The sequence below is a fragment of the Ursus americanus genome, chromosome 3 (assembly GCF_024610735.1).
Source record: "Ursus americanus isolate L20-20 chromosome 3, mUrsAme1.1.p, whole genome shotgun sequence".
Lineage (NCBI taxonomy): Eukaryota > Metazoa > Chordata > Mammalia > Carnivora > Ursidae > Ursus > Ursus americanus.
Genome location: NC_142129.1, coordinates 92976258 through 92992324, shown reverse-complemented (window position 1 = coordinate 92992324; position 16067 = coordinate 92976258). Strand labels below are relative to the sequence as shown.

At 45.6% G+C, this 16067-nt stretch overlaps 1 protein-coding gene across 1 annotated transcript in view; it reads right to left on the bottom strand.

The window, feature by feature from the left end:
• The window catches only part of HECW1 (HECT, C2 and WW domain containing E3 ubiquitin protein ligase 1), a 419927-nt gene that overhangs the window by 90481 nt on the left and 313379 nt on the right, over positions 1-16067 (bottom strand). The window contains exons 8-11 of the mRNA XM_045793669.2: positions 14757-14857; positions 11912-13231; positions 6530-6631; positions 1796-1946 (exon numbers count right to left, since the gene is read on the bottom strand). Coding sequence (XP_045649625.2) covers positions 1796-1946; positions 6530-6631; positions 11912-13231; positions 14757-14857 — 1674 coding nt within the window. The remainder of the gene's footprint in view (positions 1-1795; positions 1947-6529; positions 6632-11911; positions 13232-14756; positions 14858-16067) is intronic.

The window sequence follows — 16067 nt, the reverse complement described above, 5'->3', positions numbered from 1 at the left end:
AAAACTCACCATGCTCGAACGTATTAGGTTCAGATAAGGGCTGACGAGCTGGGATACTTATCTTAAGGTTATCTGGCCTTTCCTAAGTAGGTTTTTCCACAAGAAATAAGTACTTTCTCAAGCCGCCAAATTCCTTTTCTTTTTATCTGTCCAGATGCATGCAGGAAGTACCACTTACTGTTCTCCGAAGTCTGGCCGCCTCTCCCAGTGTGTTTAGCTCCACTGGGGGGCATGGGAATTTGCACATTAAAGCCTGTAAAACTTCTCTAGAGGCCTGATTCAGGATGGATTTGGCCTAATTTTTATATTATACAACCTAAACATGATGAGCTTTCATGGATTTTTATGTCCTAGGTCAAGGTGCTCCCTCCTGCTTCAATGTATTGTTTTCTTCTAGTGCTGGAACCGTACCTCCCACGGATGATAGCCTGGGGATGCTCTCCCTACTTCTCAGCCTGCTCCTCGAGTTCAGCTTCTCTGCTCTGGCAGGACAGACCCAGAGGCCTATGGGATCTCACTCTGGTCTCTACGTAAAATGAGCTTGCTGTGTCCGACACATTTTTATTTACAGGAGTTTTGTCGTAATCACCACGGAAGGGCTCTCCTGTGGATTTTTGGTGCATTCTTATCTAATAAAGCTGGGTTATCACGAGTTCGGTAATGTGTTTTCTTTCCGTGGGAATGACTGTAGAGAAATGTACTGCCAATGAAAATCCTTCACGGTTCTCATTAATGGCTTTAAACGCTTGGCTACTGATGGAGAAAGAGTGGAAAAGTGAATGTTTTCCAAGATGCTAAAGCAGTAACAGAATCCTGGGGATTTTCACCTAAGTAAGCTCCTCTGTGTGCAATAGTAACCACAACTTCAATTTGTTGCTTCCGTGTATTTTTCATAAGACTAAATTGTCCACTTAAGTTTCCTGGCTGATCCCGTTAATTTCCAGTTGCTAATTCTGTATAGTTCCTCTCAACTTTTCCTTTATCTTATCCTAATGAGATGGCATGTGGATTCAGCTGAATTCAAGCCTGCAGTTTGTGGTCCTGGCTACTCGAAGTATCCCAAGGCTGCCATCTTGGCCATAAAGAAGCAGGAGGTCGGATATGATGGTCATGCTAGCTTACAGCATGAGAGAAATGCTATTTAGGGTCTCATTTGCAGGTTAAAAACCAAAATGTCATTTTTACAATTTCACTAGTAAGGGTTTAGTTTTTAGACAAAACAATTCTCAAAAACCGTTTTTGAACATGTTTTTTTCCTAAGAGGAAAGCTTTTTAGGAATTACTGAGTATATAGCAATTAGGGGACCAGGGTAGACGTGAATACAGTGAAGGCACTGTTTTTTTCTCCAGGCAGCTTTTAGAATTCTATGGAACCCATCCTTGGAATGTTTTCAGGTTTTTGAGTTCTGGGCCCCTTTGAGAATCTCATGACAGATATGGACCCGTCTGACAGAAAAATGTGCATACAATTTCTGGAGGGTTCATGAGACAATGGCACCCTCAGTGAATACCTGGGGAAGAGGGTGGTCGAGGGGCCCTCGGTTAAGAACACCTGCCATCAAGAAGTTCAGAGGATTCTCCATCTTTAAATGACACTCAGGCTTAGTTTTTGTCCTGTCACCAAATTCTCAATCTAGCTTTCCAAGTACCCACTATAAATAGGTTTCCTGAGATATGTAATTACTTCCCAGTTTCCTCACACAATCTGAGCACCAAAGTGTAAGGGGGTTTCTCTGGCTGCCATTGTCCTTTCCCAGTGGTTCACAGGGGTTCCCTGCATATGCTGATCACCAACCGCCTGTTGAGTTGCTCCATCTGCTGGATGGACCCCGATCTCCGCATCCCATCAGGGGTGGCTGCTGCGGTCGGACGCTGCCAGGTGGTCGTGCGGTTCACGTGGTCCACATAAAAGACCCGGCCGTGGCTGTCAATGCGAGCTTCCCAGTCTGGTGTGTAATAAAGAGGCAAAAAGAAAAATCAAGGACAAACTACTGTTTCATGGGCAACAGATACCACTGCCAGGTCCTCTGGAGGTAGAACTCCCCGTTGGCTACCTGCTGGAGGCCACACACTGCCCAGGGCACCCGCCATGACTTCTGAGGGACTAGGAGCCTATTGGACTCAGCTTCTCTTGAGCAGTCACTGTGGTTCCTCCAACACGACCTATGTTACAATTCTACTATTTTCTAAAGAGAAAGTCTGGTGTTTATTTCTTCCTTTAACAATTTCCATCCTGTCAATCTTGCTGGCTACTCAAATTACAGCTGGAAGACTGGAAACATCCTCCAGTGAGAACTGACAGTCTGATGCCAGAGAATCCTTTCTTTGCTAAATCTGAGAGACACCGACTAGTCGGTGAGGGGATGATGGCTGTCATATTAAAAAACCGCTTTTATCTACAGTTCTAAGATACTGTACCTGAAACTTTAGATGACCTCTATCCAATACTTCGCAACTTTAATGGATTACCATTCCTCTTGAGGAAGAATGGAAGGATTTGATCCCTTCAAACCATCCTTTTGGTAAGTTGTGAGTTTACAGAGCCTTTCCAACCCACCTGCGGCTGCCAAATATCTCTTGGCAAAACAAAACAAACCCAGTAACAACTATTAACACGCTTCAAGCTTTTAAATACGTCTTTGTGGATAAAGAACCATCACGAACAGTAGAGGGAGCTCAAGACAAAGATAAATCCCTTTACCGCTCAGATTTCAAAGCCAACAAACTAGACGCGGAAGCATGGCTGATACACTACGTAGTGCGTGGAGGGGTGCGGTGCGGTGGGGTGGGGTGGAGAAGTCCTCCACACCGGGAGAGCTGGAAGTAATACATACGTATCTGAGCTTCACACGGAAGAGCAATGTCTGCTGTATAGCAATGGGCAAAGCTGTGAGAGTCCAAATGTGAACACGTGGTGGAAATAACAGCTTCACGAGAAAGTTATGCTGAAAAATGCGTTAGACTAAGGAAGAAAAAGCAAAAATGACTGCAAATGGAGGAAAAACTATTCAGCCTTTTAAGTAAGAAAATCCATAGCTTTTGGGAGTAGGTCAGATATTAATAATTCTATTGAAAAATTATCATTCAGGTAATGACATAGCAACTCTCAATTTTTTTTAAATGAAAAAAACCCCAATATATTTGGTATATTAATGGTTTTATGTATGGCTTATGTCTGACATTTACCTGAGGAATTGCCAAATAATGCCCAATGGAAACCAAGATACCAGAACACACCAAATCTACGTTGTCTAAGACAGACTGAAGGAAAAAATGTAGTCAGATTGTATAAATATATTCTAAAGGTGTTGATTAAAATTGACTACTAGATAATTCAGCTCAACCGTTAGTTGTCAATGTTAAATAGCTCACTGATGAAACTGTGTATACGTGTAACTACTAGGTAAGTAATCTTGATCCAAAAATTCTGAAATGTCAGGGATTCCCAAACTAGGAGCAACCGGACAATTTTTTTTTTCCTGAACTCAACATGACTGTCATTCAACAAAGAATGAACATTAATCTTTGAAGAGTATTGTGGTATCTGGTTCAGTTGAACAAACTCCTCTCAGCAATCCCTATGAACAAAAAACTATGCCAGGTCCCATGGGCACATTGCTGAGAAACTAATGCCCCCACCCTCCAGGTTCCCACAGGGAAGAAAGGGCTCCTTCAAAGACATAGCTCCAGTCTCATAAATTCTCCAAGGAAAACACTAGAGAATGGTGCAGTGCAGTGGTAATAACAATTCTCTCTACAAGTTTCCATATTTCCAAATCTCTCGTGGAAAAGGATGGCAAGCCAGCCAGACAGGCCCTTCTATCAATCTATTAAATATCTACTAGTGCTAATTATAAATGCATAATGCTAAATTCTTGTAAATATGCAGAAAGTAATAGCTAAGTGTACTTAGAGATTATAAGCATGTTTTCTGGGTTGCTCTGTAAAGAATTGACTTCCACATATTGTGTAAAGAAAGAATTTCCAAACAGAACTTCAGGCCTCAGCACGTCCTGAGGGACATGGCGCTGTGTTGCCTAGACAGATTCCTGCCAGCCATTACCTTTATGATGCTGGGGTAAGTTAGGGCAATTCAGTTGTGACTGCAAGACTTAGCAAATACAAAATTCTACCTTCTCCATGAAGTCTAGGAACAATGTAGAGCTTGATAATGTATCATCGTTAGTTACTATACTAACAAAAGCCTGTAGAATTATTCCCCCTTTATCTTTTTACTTTAACAAATGCAATACCATGTCTGTTGTCTAGACCCTTCTCTTGAACTTCAGTCACACATCCAACTGCCTCCTTGACATCACTACCTAGACGACATCTCCAACGCACCATGGTCAAAATCAAGCTCCAGATCTTTCCCAGCAAAACCTGCTCTATCTGCAGCCTTCCCTTTCCATCCCCATAGAAGGCAATTCCATCCTTCCAGGTTAAAATTCTCGAGATCATTCTTGATTCCTACCTCTGTCTGTCAGCAAACCTACCTCCGGAATAGATGTCTAGAATGCGACTACTTCTCCCCGCCTCCGCGGCTCCCACCCTGGCCCTGGCCACCAGTGCCTCTCACCGGGGCCACAGCATTAACCCTATGTTGGGTTTCATGCTTCTGTCCTTCCTCCTCAAAATTTAACGCCAACAGAGCAACCACAGGAAACCTTCCAAAACCTAAGTCAGAGAAAGTCACTTCTCTGCTCTAAACCTACAATGCTCCCCTTTCATCCAGAGGAAAAGCTGAAGCTCGTAAGGGGTCTACAGGGCCCAGTGTGATCTGGGTCCCTGATATGTCCCTGACCTTATCAGCCACTGCTGTTTCCCTGCTCCACACCCCCGGGTCTCCAGGCTGTTCCTCGGACCCACCAGGCAGGCTGTTCTCTTTTCTCAGGAAGCTCTTGCTCCCCACGGATGACCCTCTTACCTCCTCCAAGCCCAGCTTCCAATATGCCTCTCAATGAAGCCTCCCTGATCGCTTTATTTAAAACGGTGAAGCAGCCATCACCCCGCCCTCCAAACCCTGCTGTCGCGCTCCGCTTGTTTCCCCGTAGCACCTCTCACCGTCGAACATGGAACACTATTGCCTTGTTCACTCTTTTTATTGTGTGTGGGTCTCTGCCGAGCTAGACTGTATGCTCCCCGAGGGCAGGGATCTTTGTGTTTTGTTTACCTCAAACAGGGCTTCACAGAGCAAGCATTTAATGAATATTTGTTAAATGAATGACTCTCAAGAAAATTCTGTTGTTAGGCTTCACTGCCAACTTTTGTCATATTTTTCAGTGCTGGATGAAGAGAGAGTTGAAACCCAACTGGAGAAATCTGTTTTCATTGTTAAAAAACAGCTTACATAAAGTAAGTATTTAAAACAGACTTATATTCAATTATTTACAAGGTCTGTATGTATAACTAGTTTTTACTCTTGCATGGATTGGAAGTCAATTCATGCACAAATGAATTGATAGGTTTTTTTTTGTTGTTGTTGTGGGGAAAGCGTTCCTTTCCTGGGGAGAACATGTTATAGATATTTTTTACGTATGTGCTAAGTAGAAAGTGTAGTGACACTGAAATTTTACTAGTCATTTGTGGACTACCCATAAATGAATGTATAATGTCAAAGAAACATCGATTCCTTGTATCCTGGCAAGATTTCGCTGTTGTAAAATTTATCAAATCTTAGAGGTTATCTTTGCTTGAGAAACGAGCCTAAGCCAAAACAGAGATGTTCTAGAATTATTCATGAACGTATATGACACTAAGTGAATGTATAATGCCCAGGGTATCAGTTCCTTCTAAGAAATGTGTTATATCGTAGTATTATACTGTTAAGGCTGGAATGGTATCTAGGGACTACCTAGTCTGATCTAGCATTTAGCTAATGAGAAAATTAAGGCTTTACTTTACAAATAAGAAAACTGAGTCTCTGAGATATTAAATGATTTCCCCAAGTTCAAATGACTAGTTTAATAATGATTAGTTACACAGTTGTCAGGAGAAAATGATACGGAATACCATCCCTAAGATGATACTTTTTTCTGGAAGTCCCTAAGAACTGCAGAAGAAATAGGCTGTCACCTATAGATGGAAGTTAGAGCAAAGAAAACGCAAGTCCTTGCGTCCCGATGGCTTGAATGTTTTATTAGATAGAAGTGCCTGTGATATAACAGGGCCAATGGGGAACAACAGGACTATTCTACCTTGACCTGCGAACTTCTAAATATAAAATAGTAAAATTTGGGACTGTGAGGTCATGTACAGTTTGCAAGGCCTAGTCAAGTCTCGTAAAGAAATTCTGTTTCAGAAGTTGAGGGGAACTGAAGGTACTAGATTATCTCTTTGAGATCACATACTGAAATCATTAGTTAAAAACACCTATTTTTATAGCAGGTGCCATATATATATAAAATTTTAAAAATAGTATAAGGTATGGAATTGGGGAAGAGTTTGGATGTGTACACACAAGTTCATACTGACCTGTTTAGACTTGATAGGAAGAATTAAGACAGAGATTTTAAAAACTAAAGCTTACTTGGTGGAAGAGGCTCATCGATTGTTGGGTAGTGATGATGTTCAGGCCTCAAGGAAGGAAGCTGGCTTACTGGCTGGGAATTATGGAGTATAGGACATTCACCTACGGACAAGATAGTCAAGACATTCAGATTCACTCATGGCTGCAGCAATGTCATCACAAAAGCATGACTGTAAAACAAACCACTACAAGAAAAAACCCCCAGAGTGGGCAATCTATTTTTTGTGTCAGTTTGCTACATTCACAGTCATTCATGAGAGAGGAAATAGGGGGAACTTTTTTTTTAAACCCCAAGAAAATAAACACTGCACGACTCTGCTCTGTACCATACAGACCAATATGTAGGATCAGGGTCTGATTCTGTAACCGCCAGGCTTTTCTTTTTTTTTTTTTTTAAAGATTTTATTTATTTATTTGACAGAGACAGCCAACGAGAGAGGGAACACAGCAGGGGGAGTGGGAGAGGAAGAAGCAGGCTCCCAGCCGAGGAGCCCGACGTGGGACTCGATCCCGGAACACCAGGATCACGCCCTGAGCCAAAGGCAGACGCTTAACGACTGCGCTACCCAGGCGCCCCCCGCCTGGCTTTTCTTGATGGGAAGGTGGCATGAAACAGGGACACAAAAGAAAATGAACGGAGCCTGACTGGAGCCCAGCTAAAGAACCAAACTTCCCTGTTTGAGGGAAGTGCAGCATTTGTAAAGTCCCATGAACGCCTGGTGAGCCCATGCAAAACCAAAGGTCCTTATTTGGATAGGTTTCATCTGAGGACTGCCAAGAGGCTGTTTTTCAGATTTTGATTTTGGAATGAAACTCTTAGATGGTGGCTTTCCAAGATGGGGCGGAGGAATTGGTGGGCCAAGAAGGTAAATTCCTATAGTATGGAAGCTTAGGGACTTGGGTGGGGAGCCAAGTAGCTGTGGGATCTTGTGATGGTTCCAGATTATTCTGAGGAAAAATCAGACAAGCCAGGGTACTCTGGAAAGAGAAAAGGACAAGAGACGAAAGAAGTAGATAAGAGGCAGGAAGACTGAGACAGGAAAACTTGAAACACAGAAGTGGGATAGAAGGAAGAAAGACAGACATGGAAAGATTTTAGAAATGAACATATCCACAGAATGCGTGCCTCGATTATTATAGACATAGTTAATATTATTGTCAGTCAGACTTATGGTGAACTGAACAATGTTCTGAAATGATGTTCCTATTCCATGAAGTCCTCAGGTCGTGGTAATGCTCCATGAAAGTGGCTATGCGGAGGGGAGGTCCCCAGGGTTAGGCCACATCATCAGAGGCAATCACGCTTGATCTCTGGAGAGCTAGAAGGGCCTAAGCCATGAGACAGCCCCGGTTCAGAGCGATAACCCTCTGGCTCACATGCTCCTGGCTCTCTGGCAATAGCCTCTATTAGCCAGAGGACAAAGATCAAGCCTTCTCCTTCCTCTGCGCTCCAGGGCTGACGCAAATAGCCAGTGTCCCATTATCCTTTAGGTCTAGAAAAAGAGAAACTAAAAAACCGTGGTGAAGATCTTTATGAGATCTCAAATTTCAAACATTCCCTAGAATGTCCATACATGGAAAGGATGGTAATTTCTTCTTGTTCTAGATCCAAAAAAAAACTGATAAAAATTAATCAGTTAGGAAGGAAGTTAAGCGGGTTTAATTTAGCAGTTGAATTCCTAGAGCTGACTGTAAAACAAAACCAGAGATGTATTCAGGACCAATGGGGCCTTTTAAATGTTAAATACATAACATGATTTCTTGGGCAAACTTTGGGGTGTTACTCAAGCCCTTGGGGTCTTCCGAGACTCTGAGGAGACCGAGGAAGGGGCCCCTCACGCTAGCACACAGCTCCTTGTGAACGGACTCCTGTTTCAGATAGGGGCTCTGTTTTGAGTGGATCCCACACTCATGCTTGTTCTTCTATGTGCTCAGTGTCAGAAACCAAAGAGCAATGGCCCAGTTGTTATGTCACCAGCTGTTGCATTTTTAATTTGGTTTCTTAAGAAGAACAACAGACTTACCTCTTGTCATTAATTCAACCAATCAGGTTAATTACTCCTCCAAGCTAGTGGAAACATAATACTGCCGTTTGCCGTTCCCCCACCTGCTCGTGAACCCCAAGCAAATGCAATGATGTGACCGGAGCAGCACAGCCCACTGAATGGATGGAGCGCAAGGAAGAAGCAAGCCATTCTGTTCCGCAGGAGGCCACGGCTGCACACACTCACCCTGGCCTCAAACACAAAGCAAGTGTTCAGACCTGCTAGAATCCCTGAGAAGGAAACACATTCCACTTTAAAGGTGAGCCTCACTGCTTAGCTGCCTGGAAGAACGCTTACTCGGTGGGAGCCAAGCACTTCTCATTTCATCCTTCCCATAGCCCTCTGAAACAGAGTCTACCTTTGCACCCATTTCGCACACGAGGCACAGAGCATTCCAGCAAGTTGGCTTATGTGTCACCGTGGGAAGCACTGGACTGAACGAAACCCAGGAGGCCTGACTCCAGGGCCTGGACTCCCGAGCTCGAATCACATTATTATATTGCTCTTTTCATTCGCTCTGCAGACAGTTTTTAAAAACTGTTTTACGTGGAGGTTAAAAACGAGGTTTTCGCAGAGGGGGGGAAAGCAAAAAGGAGAAACAGAACACATCTTCCATCAGTTGCATGCGGACTCGGTTATGTGGGCACGTGGACAGTAAGTCTACCCTAGCTAACTTAGTGAAAGAATTTGCCGTCCTAGACGTCACAGGAAGGGGGCGATAGTGAGTCCTGTGGAAGAACAGGGCACACATGCGAAGGTCAGGCGGGTTGTGGTGAAGCCCTGGAAGACAGAGCCACATCACTGCCACCAGTAGCTCAGTGACTCACTTCCGAGAGGGGACAGGGCAGGCTGCGCCAGCATACGCCCAGCTGTCATGAGACTGACCATCTCGGGAATCTCTGCATCGCCCCTCGCGACCACCAGAGTGAGGCCTGCAGGTGCTTCTTAGCCATTGTTGAGTTCACAGTCAGCAGAATTCAGAAATTCAGAAATTTCTTTAGAAACTGCCCTGCCAAGACTTCCACTATGGCCCTGAAACACTTTCCCGTTCTTTCTGTTAAGGAGGATTTCTCCCAGTTGGGCTGGTAGTCCCCTCAAGGGCACGGACAGCGCTTTTGTTTGTTTTGTTTTGTTTTTGTTTTTGTTGTAAAACATGCCTTTGTATACTGAACCAATTTTCAATTAACCTTATGTGGATCGTCTCCCAACACGGTGGTCAAAATACACACCATAGGCTACATCATGTTGACAAACTATGACTCTGGCCTTGTTGTCATATGGCTCTGAGCTAAGAATGGTTCTTACACTTTTAAATGTAAAAACTGTTAACAAAAAAAGTAGCCTTTGATGAGAAGAGTTGTTTGATTTTGCCTCTTGACCTACGAAGTCTAAAATATCTATTATCAGGCCCTTTGTAGAATAGGTTTGCCAACCTCCGGACCAAAACACCCCTGCCAGGCCCTAGCTGTGCCCTTTTGGTGTGTATCCCCAGATCCCTTTATACTATAATTATTTTTAATTCTGCTGTAATTACTGAGCCCCTCTCACACCTTCTGACACTTATGTATCTTCCTGTGCTCAGCACGTAGCGTCTGGCCCAGAGCAAAGACACTCAAACATCCTCCTTAAAGAAAGGAATTGTCCCTCCCATCCTCAACTGTGCCTTTCCATATCGTATGTCACTATGGCTTTCCTCCCAGTGTTTCCCTTTCTTTACCAATTTCTGCACTTCTCCTTATCCCATGTGCCACTTTCCCTCGCTCCTTTCTCTGACATGAAGAATTGGGCACTGTCGAATACTCAGGACTAATTTTTGTGCTCACTTTGGTTCCTATAAAAATGTACAGGTGCCAGGCATTTGGTTAGGTGCTAAGAATCAAACAGAGAGAAAACACAGTTCTGGCCCTTGATGAGCTTACAATCTAGAGACAATACCACCACCTTTGTTCGGAGGCTAATGTAAACAGTAGAGCAGAAAAATAGCAGAATCTATATTTTTCTCCTTTACAGCAATTGAATTATTTCATATTATTATGTGACCTCTGAATTATTTCCCCCATGGCACTGTCACATGACTGGAAACGGTTCTCAAATCTGGACAAAGACATGTGAGTTAATTTTATATAAGATTCCACAGGCATGACTACGAAGAAACATCTTTGGTTAAAACACAGAATATACTTTAAAACTAAAGGTGGCCGCTTTTGGATTAGAATCCCCCTTGAAACAAAGCGATTTACGAATTCATGTTATTTTTCCCTTTCATTAGCCAAAATAGCCAAAACAAAACAAAACAAAACAAAAAACAACAAAAAACAAAACCAGAATTAATTACTATAGCTTTGTAGCTTGAAATCGGAAAGCGTGAGGCCTCCAGCTTTGTTGTTCTTTCTCAAGACTGCTTTGGCTATTTGGGGTCTTTTATGGTTCCCTATAAATTATAGGATTGTTTTGTTCTATTTTTGTGAAAAATGCCATTGGAATTTTCGATAGGGATCGCCTGGAATCTTGCAATCTTGTAATAACATGGCTTTGGGTAGTATGGACATTTACACAGTATCGAGTCTTCCAATCCATCAGCATGGAAGATCTTTCCATTTATTTGTGTCTTCAATTTCTTTCATCAATGTGTTGTCGTTTTCAAGGGAACAGGCAACAGACTGATGGTTGCCAGAGGCAGGAGTGGGAATGGGAGACATGGGTGAGCTGTTTTGTTTTTAGATTAAGCTGAATAATAGTAAACAAACAAACAAACAAAAAAACCCAACAACAATAACGAGAACTGAGAAGACAAATCATGACAAATACATGTAGGCTATACATTTCCATATGTACAGAGGCTAAGTTAAATTCTAAAGCAGAGGTAAAATCAATGTTCTTCAATTTATATTCACATTTATTGCTAATCTTCAATATGTTTTGGGAAGTCAGCAGATATTTATACATTACCCACCGAATGTTGCCGAATATTTTCTGCTTATATCATTCAGTGCTAGCTCTGGTGCTCTGGTCATTGTCAAGACTAGCAGGGTGACACGCACACTACCCGGCTCTAGTGAGTAGGTAAAACAGACGCACGCATACAAGAGCACACTCGCGTGAGTGCACCAGCTGCCATTCCTGGTCTGTATCTGGGAGGTGGTGGACGTCTGCTAGCCATTGTCACGAGTACGTACATACACATATACACAGGCACACATACATGTACAGGACAGGCATACATTGCCCCAGCAACCCCATTTCAGACTGATCCTCTCACTTGTTTTTAAACCTTGTTGGGGAGACCTGTGTCCCCCTGGTGGTCCTATTCTCACTCTGATCAGGTTTGAGGTCTAACCTTCTCTCCGATTGCTTGGCCCTGCCACAGGGGACTCCAGACCTTCCACGGTTCTTGCCACGCTCCCGGCGGGGGTGGCCAGCTCGTCGTGCCACGGCCCAGCACCGTTGGCCGACTCCGGCTCCAGCTCTGGGCTCTGCACCGAGTCCGGCACAGACTCGAACGCACTGTTCTCCTCGTCGTCGTCGTCTTGCGACGAGAAGACCGTGCTCTCCGAGATCTTGGCGCTGTCCACCGAGGAGAAGCGCGTGTGGCTGGCGAACCTGCTGCCGTTGTAGCAGGAGGGGCTGTAGCAGGAGCTGCTGTAGCAGGACGTGCTGTAGCACGAGGAGCTGTAGCAGGAGGGGCTGCAGCAGGACGTGTCACAGCCCTCGCAGCTGTGGTCCCCGCCCTGCCGGGGGCTCGAGTCGCTCTCGCTCCCCGTGCTGGGGAGCATGTCGCCATCGGGGACGAGGCCGTTGGTCAAGCCCGCGTGGCCGGGGGTCGCCGTGCCTGGAGTAGCCCCCTCGGCTTCCTCTCCGTCCTCTTCGAGGGCAGGGGGCGCGGCGGCGAGCGTGTCCACCTCGCTAAGCCCGTCCTTCTCCGAGGCGTCCTGGAGGGTGGCCTCCTCCTCCGGACCCTCGTCGCTCGCCGCGCTGCCGCCCTGGGCGGAGGGCATGCTGTGCAGCAGGGTGTGGATGCGGATGTAGTGTGTCCGCGGGGTCTCGGGGTCTCCGCAGGCCGACGCGATCACCGTCTCCAGCTCGGACACCGGCAAGGAGCACGGCCTGCTCTTCCTCTTCACCGATGCCCGCAGCGGCAGCCTGGCCTCCCCCTGCCCCAGGGCGGACACGTCGCCCTCCTCCTCCTCCGCCTGCGCCTTCTCCTCTCCCCCCGCCCGGCTCTCCGCGGCCGCTTCCTCCGCCTCGGGCTCGCCGGGGCCGCCCGGGGCTTCAGCGTCCGCCAGCAGCCCCGGTGGGGGCGCGTCCCCCCCCAGCTCCAGCCGCTCGGCCAGTTCTTCCGCGCTCAGGGCGGGCTCGGCGTCCTCGCGCTCCGGGCCCAGAAGCTCCCCAGCCCCGTCCGGTCCCACAGAGCCCGCGCCGTCCTCTCCTGCCTCGGTGGTACCTGCCGCGTCCTCAACCGGCTCGGCAAGCTCCAGGGTCTCGCTCCCGGCAGCGTCCCCGGCACTGGCCTGGCTCGGCGGCTCGGGCTCCGAGCTCCTGGCGGCCTCCGGGGCCTCCCCGGGGGGCTCCCTGCGTCCGCCGGCCACCAGGCTGTTCATGGGGCTGTCCTGAATTTCCGCGGACTCAGGATCGGCGCTCAGGGACACTTCCTCATCATCTGCGGGCGAGAAGAAAAGGTCATTTCTTCCAGAAGAGAGCATTGTGGAGTCAGTGTGTTAGTGTGCGCGCCTGGCCCTGGAAGCCACCCTAAAGGATTTCTGCATAAGGATAGTGGATGCAGGGGCCGATGAGGGTTTCTCATAGGCCAAAGATCTGCTAAAAAATTCTGTAAGAATGAGGCCTCCTTAGGTTAATGGCAATATTCAGTCGTGGTATATTTCAGAGTTCTGTTTCAAGGGAATTCATAGTTTTGGTTAAAATACCCAAAGCCTAGAAGTACCCCAGTTCCTGGCACATAGTGGGTGCTCAGCAGTGTCTGCTTCAGGGAAGACTGCATAGAAGCCCTTGGGGCTTATAGTGCCTTGTCATGCCAGGCAAGGCTAACGCTTGCTCAGAGTGTCCCCTCTGTCTGGGTCCAGCAGGTGGCAGAATGGGTAAGCCAGGTTCTTAGCAACTACAGAACAGAAAATGGCTAGTTGGTGGGAGCAACCACAGTCCTTCAGGAGCTCAGACTGGGAGGCCTCCAACATCTGGGGGTTATTGAAATGGAAAAGGAACAAGGTCTCCACATCAAGCAACCATTCAAGGAACAGCAACCACTGTTTACTTCTTCCTTCCCCCAGTTGCTTGCTCTGGGGATCCCTGCCTGGTGTGAACTTCCCATTTCAAAAGCACTAGTGCAACGCACTCTTTGAAGAGGAATGGTCTCGCTGGTGAGCAGTAGGGTCATCTTTACTGCTACAGTGAAGGAAGAGTCCATTTTATTCTCAGGCCAAGTGTGGAAGGAGAAAGCAGTCAGGGTGTTTTCTTACCATCTGTGTTATATATTGGGCATAGACAAGTGCAACTGGGCTTTAATGAGGGCTGATAAGCTACAGACTCTGAGCTTTCAAAGCCTTATTATCTTTAACAGCAACTCATAAATGAGGCCCAGTAGGACTGGCTAAATTCTCAGCGTGATCTACACTTAGTATGGGGGTTGTGGGAGAAGAGCAAAAGTGGAATTACGAGGCATCTCATCATTCATACTTGGAAATATGTTTTGGCTTGAAAAACAGAAAACTGGATAATTCTGAAGTTTTCTGTGTTTTCCTGGATAAATCCATTGTACAATAATAGTTCTTCAATAATATGATATGTATCATGTACATTCATGTTTCTCATTCATTCATTCATTCATTCATGCAATGATTAAGCATCTATTGAGAACCTCCTATGTGGGTGCTGGGAGTAAAATGATAAATTAGACACGGCTCCATACCCGTGTTGGCCTCATTGTCAATTCCCACTCCACTGTCTAACCTTCTACCTTTGGGTCACCAGAATGAAGAGGAGCCTCTCAATCAAGGGGACAGCAACCTGGCTTCCAGAACAGATCACTGGCTTCTGGGCCTCAAATGGAGAAGAGAGAGAACCACAAAACCTAGGACATGTCTGGAGAGAACCATGGTTATTGTATTTTAGAGAAAGGAACCACACCAGCCCTAGGCTAGGACAAGACATGAAGTTCATGCCAAAGATACCTGGGTGGATGGAGGAAGTGATCTCAAATCGGAACTGCAGCTGTCCACTCACATGATCTGTGGGAAGCCTGCGGCCAAGGGTATAGCTGACCACCCTATCCCTAGAAGGAAATAAGCACCATTACAGATCTGGTCAATACCTCTCCTTAAAGAGTATACAGCATGCTTTCTATGCCAGTAGGTGAGATAGGCAAGCCCAGGGAGGCCCTGCTAACAGGAAGTGATGATCCGCTCAGGTGCATAGAAGACGGTCATAAGGTAAAGGTGGGAAAGTACATCTGCTTAACAGCAATGAAAAAGTTTAAGAAAATCCTTATTGAATATTCTAAAGCGGGAGGAGTCAGCAAACTGTAGCCCAGGGCTCAAATCTGGCCCACGACCTATTTTTGTACAGCTATGAGCTTTTCACATTTTAAAATGGTTAGAAAAAAGCAAAAGAAGAGGCCTATTTTGTGACACATGAAAATTGTCTGAAATTCAAATTTCAGTTCCCCGAAATAAAAGTTTTATTAGAATGTAGCCAGGTTTATTAGTTTCCTTATTGTCTGGGGCTGCCTTCATGCTACAATGGCAGAGCTGAATAGTTGAAACGGAGACTACACGGTCCACAAAGCCTAAAATATTTACTACTTGGCCCTTCACAGAGAGTTTGCTGCCAACCTGTGTTCTAAGCCAAGAAAACCCAAAGAAGACAACAATAACAACAAAAAAGACATGGGTATCTTTGCTTGTTTTTCCTGTGTAGGCTGACATTTTCCAGTGCCCTCATGGACATTACCAGCAACAGATGCAGGCCTTGAAGTATATATACATAGTGTCTAGGAAAGGATGCTGTCATGGTTACTGGAGTGGTATGGAGAGCTGTGGAGTGCTTCAGAAAGGGACCTGCTGCATGATGGACTGAAGCAAGACTTGTAGGTTGGTTTCCAATGACACCAACTCCGTGGTCCCGCATACAGACTGAAACTCTACCCTGGAGCCTGGCTTCATCCCCTCTGCCCACTCAAGGCAATGTCTTGATTACTAAGAAGAGAATTATCCAGGGGGAATCGACTTGGATCTTTGCTTTTATGGGTTCATCAACAACGTAGCTTTAGCTGAGTACATTGTCCCCCCACCTTGGCTTAAGTAGGAAAGGTAACTACCTTGGATATTCTAGAATTAACAAATCCAGTTTATCTAATAATAATAAGACATATTCCAATGATTCTGTATTCACTCCATTTATTCATTGATTCACTAAAATAAAAAGATAAATCGCTGGCTGGTAGTGTTTTAATGTTTCTAGAAAATACCAGCGTTATGAAACAA